The 12,276-nt window shown below is 38.0% G+C and overlaps 1 protein-coding gene across 1 annotated transcript in view; it reads right to left on the reverse strand.

Annotated features, from left to right (window-relative positions):
• ABCA12 (ATP binding cassette subfamily A member 12) overlaps window positions 1–12,276 on the reverse strand; it is a 167,208-nt gene that overhangs the window by 23,002 nt on the left and 131,930 nt on the right. Inside the window, 4 exon segments of the mRNA XM_027554070.1 lie at window positions 770–947; window positions 1,510–1,564; window positions 5,722–5,827; window positions 11,510–11,597. Coding sequence (XP_027409871.1) covers window positions 770–947; window positions 1,510–1,564; window positions 5,722–5,827; window positions 11,510–11,597 — 427 coding nt within the window.

Consider the following 12,276-nt stretch of genomic DNA (forward strand, 5'->3'; position numbering starts at 1 on the left):
TCTTTTTTCCAACCACTGGATGAATATAAGCCTGATGCAAAATTTTTTTCCTTAATTTACTGTCTTTGTGGTAATAATCTGAACAAACTGAGACAAATAAGTCTCAAACATAAAACTGTCTTCTTGGAGAAGGAAATGACAACCCACTCCAGTATTCTTGCCTGGGAAATTCCATAGACAGAGGAGATTGGTCTCCCCCACACCTGCCCTCTGTCAAAGCTATGATCCCTATTTCCAGCAGCTTTCAGCAGGATGCCTGAGAAATAAAGTGTGAACTTGTTTTTTTTTTTTTTTAAAAAAAAAACCTGTCTTCTAGAGTTGGACTATATAAAGAAGGCTGAGCACTGAAGAATTGATGCTTTTGCACTGTAGTGCTGGAGAAGACTCTTGACAGTCCCTTGAACTGCAAGATCAAACCAGTCAGCCCTAAAGGAAATCAACTTTGAATATTTGTTGGAAGGACTGATGCTGAAGATGAAGCTACAATACTTTGGCCACTTGATGAGAAGAGCCGATTCATGGGAAAAGATCCTGATGCTGGGAAAGATTGAGGGGAGGAGAAGAAGGGGACGACAGAGTATGAGACGGTTGTATGGCATCATGGACTTAATGGACATGAGTTTGAGAAAACTCTGGGAGACAGTGAAGGAGGGGAAGTCTGTTGTGCTGCAGTCCATGGGGTCACAAAAAATCAGACACGAACGACTTAGCAGTTGTACAACAACTATCCAAATCAGTCCTGTTTTTCTTGCAAAGACAAGTGACTCACCATGTCATAAATGAAGTTGGTTACCCAGTAGCAGGTGACACTGATGCCTGAAATGTGTTGCAGCTGCTTGGCTTTTGTCTGATGCTCCCGTACAACGTAGGTGACAAAGCTGGCAGTGGTGACAGAGTAGCCCATCAGGATGGAGAGTGCCACTAAAATATCGATCAAGCTGCTCATTCTGTAGTGAGCAATAGGGAGAGGAGAGCACACATAAGTTTGGGGAACTCTTCCTTTCAGGAAGATTCATGGCAAAAGCCATCAGCAAAACAGTACAAGAGTTGGCTGTGACACAAATAAGTCTTCCTACAAGGCAGCCGGATAATATCTTCCACATGACTCGGCTATGACCCTGGGATAAATAGCTTGAGTGCATCTGAATCGACTAGGGATATTTGATAGAAAAACCTGAGTCTCTAGGGGTTACGGGGTGAGTGCAAGAGATACATAGATCCTGAGCATAGAAATCATACAATACTTAAATGCTATGCAGGGACATTGAAATGATGAAGCACTTATGCACTTGACTTATAAAAGCAGCAGATTCTATGAAGCTACAGTCAACAAGCTCTACTTCACAACCTCACTCTACACGCTTTCAGAAACTGCCTTTTATCCCAGTCAGTGACTTATATTACCAGCTCTTCTAGATTAACATTCATTCAGATACAACTGTGATTTCTAATTATAGCACTTCTCAATATGCCAAGGAGAAAGGAGTCAGGCCAGATATATCTGCTTACGTGGCTTGTTCTTGATCTTGCACTCCTGGATAAGGATGGCTATACATGATGATACCTTAAAGAGGAGATAGTTCTTTTCATTAGTATGTATTCAGTTAATCAAAAACACTAATTTTTATACATGCTACTGTATAAAATAGGTAACTAATAAGAACCTACTGTATAGCACAGACAGGGAACTGTACTCAGTACTCTGTAATGGCCTATATAGGAAAAGAATCTTAAAAAAAACAAGAGGGTGGATATATGTATACATATAACTGATTCACTTTACTATACACCTGAAACTAACATAGCACTATAAATCAAGTATACTCCAATAAAAATATTTATTTAAAAATAAATACCAATATTTATATGAATAATATGTAATATTGCAAAAGAATTTTACTTTGGTGATTATTTTATAAAATAAAATGATCCCCTCTGCCCCACAACCCCAATCTCATCAATACCATACAACTGATGGCACTCAAATGCTCACAGGAAAAAACCCAAACCATTTTTCACATTGTGCTTGGAATTTGGGGGGGAAGGGATAAGAATTTACACTTTTTATATATAGCACACTTCCCATCTACTACATTTAAGTTATTATTTTCCAGTTTCTTCTCTCCATCTGGCAATATGTATGTTTGTATTATGGCACTTTAGAAATGTATGACATGTGAAGAAACAAGTCAAAGGGAGACCAGTTACATGAGGATCCCCTAAAGAACAGACACTTTCCACCCCGCCCGTCATTGTGCCATTGGTCATGGTAGGGAAATACTGCAGCCTGAAAGGATCCCTTCTCCTCCTTTACTGCTTCTAAGATACCTACTGCTTTAGAACTCTACCAGGAGCAGAGTTGGGGAGCTTCAGCTTCTGGAGGGGTTTTTATTGAGACAGAAAGATACAAAAGGATTCAGAGAAACTAGCTGGCTCCAGAAAAGTAGTCGATTAATTCCGATACAGTCCTAGATTACTTGTACCCCCCAGGGTTGGTTGTATTTTCTGAGTTAGGTAGCACAGTGCTTGCCTCCCTTTCCCGAGCAGATACTGTCTAGCCAGGGCCCAGATGGGCTGGGAGGTCCTGCAAAGGGCCACCATGTGAAGGCAAAGCCTATGCTGAGTAACTTTGGAAACAGTAGGGATAGGAGTGAGGATATCTCTTACGTACTTTTCCCCGTAGAGTCAAAAGCTGAGCAAGAACTTTCTCACTTACTGTTTATATAGTATATGTTCATTATATTAGATATTAAGACTGTTCCATGGTACCAAATATAGATTATTCTAAAGCTCTATTCTTTCCATTAACTTAAATTTATAATTTTTACTAAGTAGATTATGACATGTTTTAAGGTTAAAATCTGCAACTGTTCTGTATTGAAGAAAAATATATAAAAGTTAAAGCAAAACAAAGAAACTAACAGCAATAATAATCAATTTGATGTATAATTTTAATTAAATCATTGGGGGAATGCATCTTTCTTATCTTTTGTGTAAATTAATGGGTTTTCTTTTACTGAGACTCAGTTTTCCTTGGGAACTACTTAAACCTTGTTGCTGGATTATAATATAGGCAAGGGGAAGTCATTTCTCTTATTCCTGACTTATATTGATATTTAAGAATCAAGAAGTACTCTATTTCACCAGAGAAATCTTTACAAATACATTTACTCCAATATGAAAAATGCTGCCGAAACAATTTTTTTCTATATCTTTGGCAGCAACATCAAGTTATCAGAGTTTAGAATCTATATTACCATCTTTTCTGTGGATTCTATATCAACTAGCACAGTCTTGGGTACAGTGATTAGTCGATGAATGCTTATTGACTCTAATAAAACCTCAAAGTTTCAATTATCCCCCTATATACAATATACATGAAAAATAACACATTTTCTGTAGTTTCTACACTTGTAAGCCTAAAATGAGTAACTTCCCATTGACCAATGCTAGTAATGCAATAAGAATAAACATTAGGGTAGAGAGGACAATGTATCAATATTTTTGGAGAAGAGCCTGGTTGTACAACATTTGTTAATGAAAACAAGTAAATTTGTATTCTAGGGGAGGAAAACAGAATTTTCAAGTTAAATTAACCACTAGAGGGAACCACATGAATATAACAGATATTGACTTGCAAAGCAAAACTAATTAAAAGGTTTTTATTAGCATGTTAAAATTCAGAGAATCAATTTTACAACTAAAGGCAAAATCTCAATTCATGTAGAATCCAACAAAGATGGCTTAAAACAGCTCGTGTGGTATGGGGAGGTGGCAGGAGGCTATTTGAACTGATTTTTAAAAACAACATTATTATGGTATATCCCATACACTCATTACAATATAATAAAAGTATTTTAAGGTGACATGGTTTTCTTCTTTGAAAGAAAACAAGCTCCTTACTGATAGGGTAGAAAGTTACCACTTTCACAAGCCTATATAAGAAAAGTTAATAAAAAAAAATAGAAGGCACACTACTACCAGTCTCCACATGTAATTCAAGCTAAGCCTTACTTTTAAATTAAAAACATTTCCTTTTAGGGTCAATACATAAAGCTTATGTTCCAGAATTCTTAATTCTTTATACTCTGTAACTTAGAAATACAAGCCTGCCGGGATCCAGAGTGATTCTGACTGCTTTCATCTTGGTAAAGAACACGAATAATAAATGAAACCTGAATAAAGGTTTCAAAAGCTGATTCTTCAAAGTGGCATTGTCTCTTTTTCTTCCCTACATACCTTTGCAACGTTTCTTCCTAGTCATTTCTATGGTTCCTATACTGTCACAGCAACAAATACCTTTTGCTCTCAGTAAGACATCCTAGTGAAAGTCAGACATTCAACAGTATTTCAGACCGGGTTGCACTAGACTCACCTGGGTTTACTCATCATTTAACTTAATTTACCACTTTGGACTACACTCTTTATTGATGCTCTGGATCTAAGCACTATCTATCAATCTTGTCATTTTCTTCATGGTTCCTGCTGCTAGGAAAATGTCAAAGCAGTGGGGAAAAATACTGTTTTCTCAGAAATGAACACTCTGAAAGATTCTGTCCCTAGAATGAGTATTTGACTCTACAGTTTACTTCCACAATTGCCAGAACGCCCAGCACATGCTATTATGCCCGACAGTAGGGAGAAGAAAGAAGAGAAGGCAACAGCATTCCTTTTTTAAACAGTCTGTTAGCCCATTTATTAAGCTAGAAACTATTGATAAGCAAATATGTTACTCCGTTTTATCAATCTTTATTATTATTTTAGGGGATCTGTATGGGAAAATAATCTGAGCAAGGCTTAAGAAGATGAAGTGGAGAGTAATTTAATTAGAAAAAAAAAAATCAGCCTTTTTTGAATTCCAAACCCTTTAAAAAAATTATGTGGAAGGGACTTCTCTGGTGGTCCAGTTTGCTAAGACTCCATGCTCCCAGTACAAGGGGCCCAGGTTCGATCCCTGCTTAGGGAACTAGATCCCATATGCTGCAAGTAACAGATCCCATGTGGGGCAATCAAGACCTGCTGCAGCCATATGAAGAAGTAAATATTAAAAAAAAAAAAAAAGACTATGTGGAAGCTTCTTGAGAAACCCCAAAAGTAGACTTTGTGGAGTATAGAGAAGTATTGGGAAAATGAAGCAGCAAGAGCCAAACAAACCTGGGTTCAAAGCCCACTTCTGACTCCCAGAGAAATAATAGTAGGAAACAATAATACTCATCATGAGAGGGTGCTAAGTAGTAGCAATATTTTACACAAAGCATGTGTCCTTATGGTAAGTACTCAATTAATGGTAACACTTCGTTTCTGGTAGAACTTCTAAAGTTATGTTTTCACATTTGGATTTGTGTATAATATTTATTGACATTATCACTTTATTTTTTAGCCTATGTACAAGTAAATAGTTATAAAATGTTTTCCTGTGAGATATAACTACGAGGTGTAAGAACAGAAATAAGTATAAAGTCAGCATTATTATCCTGACTTGATAAATTAAGAAGCTAAATTAACCTGAAAAAATTAAGAAGCTAAATTAACCTGAAATTGAGGGGATTATCCAGAATGTTCCATCTGGTGGTAGTTACTACTTCCAAACTCCTTTTAAAGATCTGTGGTTTAAATACTATAAAATAGCTGCCACAGGGAGGAAATGGGGTCTAATGTATATTTTCACATGGAGAGTAGCAAGAGTTTCAATACAAGGAGCTTCTATGTAAATAACTTTACCATGTCGGGCAGCATCATATTTTGACATGTTAACTCGCAGGAGGAAATTATTCAGGCTGTTGAGGTAAGCTGGAAGGGAGTGATAGCCTTCTGGATCATACCATACCTGTAACATTCCAAAAGAAGACAAGATCAGTATGGTGTTCAAATAAATTAGGCAGTCTTTATATCTTACAGACTATATAATTTATATTTAAAATAAATGCACCAGTTTCCCCAGTAACTTATTCATCTTAGCAGATTATGAACCATCCACCAGAGTGGTGACCACAAAACTCTAAGTTTCCAACCTAGAGATGGGTGGAGATCATGAAAACAACTTTTTCCTGCTTGATAGCACCAAGTTAGTAGTTATCCTAGACTTTCTCTACAGGTAAAGCTTGAAATAAACAGAAGTCATTATTATCTTCATCTCTGTGATTGGTCTATGGTGATTCTGGAACTAGAAGTAAGGCAATCTGTCTCTTAATAATAATAATAATAATAAAAACAAATGGCATACAGGCAAGGCTGTAGAAAGAAATAAAATATTAATACATATACAAGCACTGTGTCCTTAGCAACAAGATTGATAATCTTGAAATACCCCCACTAACTCTTTATTCCTAGTTACAACTCAAAAGAAAGCGAGTTACTTTATCTTCTATGTCAAAAGGAAAGGGATTTAAAATGTTGTTGCTCAGTCGCTCAGTTATGTCCAACTCTCTCTGACCCCATGGACTGTAGCTCACCAGGCTCCTCCGTCCATTGAATTTTCCAGGCAAGAATACTGAAGTGGGTTGCCTTTCCTTCTCCAGGGGATCTTATTGAACCAGGGATCAAACCCACATCTCCTGCACTGGCAGACACTGGCAGGCAGATTCTTTATCACTGAGCCACCAGGGAAGCCCATACTTAAAATATTCAGTCCAGTTCAGGTCAGTCGCTCAGTCATGTCTGACTCCTTGCGACCCCATGAATTGCAGCACGCCAGGCCTCCCTGTCCATCACCAACTCCCGGAGTTCACTCAAACTCACGTCCATTGAGTCGGTGATGCCATCCAGCCATCTCATCCTCTGTTGTCCCTTTTTCCTCCTGCCCCCAATCCCTCCCAGCATTAGAGTCTTTTCCAATGAGTCAGCTCTTCGCATGAGGTGGCCAAAGTACTGGAGTTTCAGCTTCAGCATCATTCCTTCCAAAGAATACCCAGGACTGATCTCCTTCAGAATGGACTGGTTGGATCTCCTTGCAGTCCAATGGACTCTCAGGAGTCTTTTCCAACACCACAGTTCAAAAGCATCTATTCTTCAGCGCTCAGCTTTCTTCACAGTCCAACTCTCACCACATCCATACATGACCACTGGAAAAACCATGGCCTTGACTAGATGGACCTTTGTTGGCAAGGTAATGTCTCTGCTTTTGAATATGCTATCTAGGTTGGTCATAACTTTCCTTCCAAGGAGTAAGCGTCTTTTAATTTCATGGCTGCAATCACCATCTGCAGTGATTTTGGAGCCCCCCAATTTCCCATGAAGTGATGGGACCAGATGCCATGATCTTCGTTTTCTGAATGTTGAGCTTTAAGCCAACTTTTTCACTCTCCTCTTTCACTTTCATCAAGAGACTTTTTAGTTCCTCTTCACTTTCTGCCATAAGGGTGGTGTCATCTGCATATCTGAGGTTAAAATATTGGTATACCTCAAATCAAGAAAGGCAATTAGTAATTCAAAATTACAAATCTGATTTAGAGAGAAATTATTTAATGTTCAAACTCCCTTATGTAAGAATATTTACTCTATGTGTGGAGAGAGGAAGAAAAGAAACAAGGGGGAGCATTCAAGTCCCTGGCACTACTATTCACATTCTACATGACCTTATAAAAGCCAGCTAAAATATACTCAGTAGTATCTATCTCTTAGGGATGTTGTGAGGATGTAAAGGTAGTTGGTATAAAATGTGACACTAGTGCTTCATTTATAAGCCACTAAATGAGCATTTGTTTCTTCACTTCCCACAAGTTTTTACATATCTCATACTAACAAATGAGAAATATGTTACGACTGATTTAAGATTTAAAGACTACTTGTGATCATATGGGTAATCATACATGTCTGATTCTGTGACTCTAGCTTGTTTCAAATACAAAGCATAGATAGAGTCTAGAAGCAAAACATCAACAGAATTGTATATATCATCAAATTCTGTAAAGTTTCCATGTTTTTTAAAAGCATTGCCTGGTGGCCCAGACAGCAAAGAATCTGCCTGCAATGTAAGAGACCTGGGTTCAACCTCTGGATAAAGAAGATTCCCTGGAGAAGGGAATGGCTACCCACTTGGCTAGAGAATTCCATGGACAGAGATGCCTGGTGGGCTACAGTCCATGGGGTCAGAAAGAGTTGGACATGACTGAGCGATTAACACACAAGTTCAGTTCAGTTCAGTCACTCAGTCGTGTCTGACTCTTTGCGACCCCATGAAATGCAGCATGCCAGGCCTCCCTGTCCATCACCAACTCCCAGAGTTAACCCAAACCCAGGTCCATTGAGTCAGTGATGCCATCCAACCATCTCATCCTCTGTCGTCCCCTTCTCCTCCTGCCTTCAAACTTTCCCAGCATCAGGGTCTTTTCAAATGAGTCAGCTCTTCGCATCAGGTGGCCAAAGTATAGGAGTTTCAGCTCAGCATCAGTCCTTCCAATGAATATTCAGGACTGATTTCCTTTAGGATGGACTGGTTGGATCTCCTTGCAGTCCAAGGGACTCTCAAGAGTCTTCTCCAACACTACAGTTCAGAAGCATCAATTCTTTGGCACTCAGCTTTCTTTATAGTCCAAAACTCACATCCATATATGACCACTAGAAAAACCACAGCCTTGACTAGACAGATCTTTGTTGACAAAGTAATGTCTCTGCTTTTGAATATGCTATCTAGGTTGGTCATAACTTTCCTTCAAAGGAGTAAGCGTCTTTAATTTCATGGCTACAGTCACCACTACAGTGATTTTGGAGCCCCCCAAAATAAAGTCAGACACTGTTTCCACTGTTTCCCCATCTATTTTCCATGAAGTGATGGGACTGGGTGCCATGATCTTAGTTTTCTGGATGTTGAGCTTTAAGCCAACATTTTCCCTGTTCTCTTTCACCTTCATCAAGAGGCTCTTTAGTTCTTCTTCACTTTCTGCCATAAGGGTGGTGTCATCTGTATATCTGAGATTATTGATATTTCTCCCAGTAATCTTTATTCCAGCCTATGCTTCCTCCAGCCCAGCGTTTCTCACGATGTACTCTGCATATAAGTCAAATAAGCAGGGTTACAATATACAGCCTTGACGTACTCCTTTTCCTATTTAGAACCAGTCTGTTGTTCCATGTCCAGTTTTAACTGTTGCTTCCTGACCTGCATACAGATTTCTCAAGAGGCAGGTCAGGTGGTCTGGTATTCCCATCTCTTTCAGAATTTTCCACAGTTTATTGTGATCCACACGGTCAAAGGCTTTAGCGTAGTTAATAAAGTAGAAATAGATGATTTTCTGGAACTCTCTTGCTTTTTTGATGATCCAGCGGATGTTGGCAATTTGATCTCTTATTCCTCTGCCTTTTCTAAAACCAGCTTGAACATCTTGAAGTTCACGGTTCATGTATTGCTGAAGCCTGGCTTGGAGAATTTTAAGCATTTGTTTACTAGCGTGTGAGATGAGTGCAATTGTCTGGTAGTTTGAGCATTCTTTGGCATTGCCTTTCTTTGGGATTGGAATGAAAACTGACCTTTTCCAGTCCTGTGGCCACTGCTGCGTTTTCCAAATTTTCTGGCATATTGAGCGCAGCACTTTCACAGCATCATCTTTCAGGATTTGAAATAGCTCAACTGGAATTCTACCACCTCCAATAGCTTTGTTCATAGTGATACTTCCTAAGGCCCATTTGACTTCACATTCCAGGGTGTCTGGCTTTAGGTGAGTGATCACACATTTGTGATTATCCAGGTCGTGAAGATCTTTTTTGTACAGTTCTTCTGTGTATTCTTGCCACCTCTTCTTAGTATCTTCTGCTTCTTGTAGGTCCCTACCATTTCTGTCCTTTATTGTGCCCATATTTGCATGAAATGTTCCCTTGGTATCTCTAATTTTCTTGAAGAGACCTCTAATCTTTCCCATTCTATTGTTTTCCTCTATTTCTTTGCATTGATCGCTGAGGAAGGCTTTCTTATCTCTCCTTGCTATTCTTTGGAACTCTGCATTCAAATGGGTATATCTTTCCTATTCTCCTTTGCTTTTCACTTCCCTTCTTTTCACAGCTATTTGTAAGGCCTCCCCAGATAGCCATTTTGCTTTTTTGCATTTCTTTTTCTTGGGGATGGTCTTATTTCCTGTCTCCTATACAATGTCACGAACCTCCGTCCATAGTTTATCAGGCATTCTGTCTATCAGATCTTAAATCTATTTCTCACTTCCACTGTATAGGTCTTCATAGAAGAGTTCAACTTTAGTATCTTCAGTGTTACTGGTTGGGGCATAGACTTGGATTACTGTGATATTGAATGGTTTGCCTTGGAAACAAACAGAGATCATTCTGTCATTTTTGAGATTGCATCCAAGTACTGCATTTGGGACTTTTTTGTTGACTATGATGGCTACTCCATTTCTTCTAAGGGATTCCTGCCCACAGTAGTAAATATAATGGTCTTCTGAGTTAGATTCACCCATTCCCGTCCATCTTAGTTTGCTGATTCCTAGAATGTCCATGTTCACTCTTGCCATCTCCTGTTTGACCACTTCCAATTTGCCTTGATTCATGGACCTAATATTCCGGGTTCCTATTCAATATTGCTCCTTACATAGTTGAACTATTCTATGGAAATGAGTTCATTCATTTCCATGGCTGAGAGTTCTATTGAATGAGTATATAACAATTTATTTATTTATTCTACTGTGTATGGACATTTGGGGTTGCATTTTCAGCTAATATGAGATATCCTACTATGTGCACTTTTGTTATGTAACCTGGTGCTAAGATCATGGCATGACTTTATTTTTTGGGCTCCAAAATCACTGCAGTGGTGACTGCAGCCATGAAATTAAAAGACGCTTACTCCTTGGAAAGAAAGTTATGACCAACTTAGACAGCATATTGAAAAGCAGAGACATTACTTTGCCAACAAAGGTCCGTCTAGTCAAGGCTATGGTTTTTCCAGTGGTCATGTATGGATGTGAGAGTTGGACTGTGAAGAAAGCTGAGCGCCAAAGAATTGATGCTTTTGAACTGTGGTGTTGGAGAAGACTCTTGAGAGTCCCTTGGACTGCAAGGAGATCCAACCAGTCCATCCTAAAGTTAATCAGTCCTGAATATTCATTGGAAGCACTGATACTGAAGCTGAAATTCCAATACTTTGACTACCTGATGAGAAGAGACTTTGAAAAGACCTGATGCTGGGAAAGATGGATAGCAGAAGGCGAAAGGGACAACAGGGGATGAGATGACTGGATGGCATTACCGACTCAATGGACATAAGTCTGAGTAAACTCTGGGAGTTGGTGATGGACAGGGCGTCCTGGCATGCTGCAATCCATGGGGTCACAAATAGTCGGACACGACTGAGCAACTGAACTGAACTGAACCAGGTACTTGTGTATACACGCTTCTTTAGGTTAAATACTTAAGATTGGAACCACTGTATTATGGAGTATACATTATTCCAAATGATTTTCAAATCAACTGACTCATGTTCTATTTTCAACTCATGAAAATGCTTGGACATTTAAAGTTCATATTCTCATTTGTATGATATCCCAAAAGAATGATCACAATTTACCTTGGCAAGCGTTCTATTAGCTGGAACAGTCGTTACATCAAAAAGAAGGTCTTTAGTCAAAGGCAGTCCCAAACTCCAACCTCCATATCTACATGGAAAAATTGATATTTGTTTTAATGAGAAAATATTCATAAATAAATCTAAAATGTTTAACTAAAAGCTCATTTTTTTCTTTCCACTAAGTACACATTATAGTATGAAATAAATACAACCTGACAAATATTTTACAGCTTTATAGATTTCTTTTATCATATTTTTGTCTAAAGTGCACATTATAACTAGAAATTCATGGACTCTTAAAAATAAAAAGTGGATTTAAAAAATTCAAATAGAAATTTTAAGGAAAGGTTAGTTTAAATATTGACCAAATTAAGAATGGGTTAAATAAATAAATAAGAATGAATTAAATACTAAATACTAAATAATATTTTAGTAGTTATACTAAAATAATTTTCTTGTGACTATTACTGTAAATGTGATGCTGCAGAGCTATATTTTTGATGTACAAAGAACACTACAGGATATTCTTCACATTTTTTTTTAAAAGTAGGTTTTAGAATGGTTTGTTTATAATAAACCTCATTTTGTTGAAAATATTTAATGTATATTCAAGTGTACTTGCCACCTTTCTCTCCTAGCTTTATTAAGCTATAATTGACAGATTAAAAGTGTATATATTTAAGGCATACAATGTTTTAATATATGTATATGTTGTGAAATTATCCCCACAATCAAGCTAATTAACATATCCATTATCTCACATAGTT

The sequence above is a fragment of the Bos indicus x Bos taurus genome, chromosome 2 (assembly GCF_003369695.1).
Source record: "Bos indicus x Bos taurus breed Angus x Brahman F1 hybrid chromosome 2, Bos_hybrid_MaternalHap_v2.0, whole genome shotgun sequence".
NCBI lineage: Eukaryota > Metazoa > Chordata > Mammalia > Artiodactyla > Bovidae > Bos > Bos indicus x Bos taurus.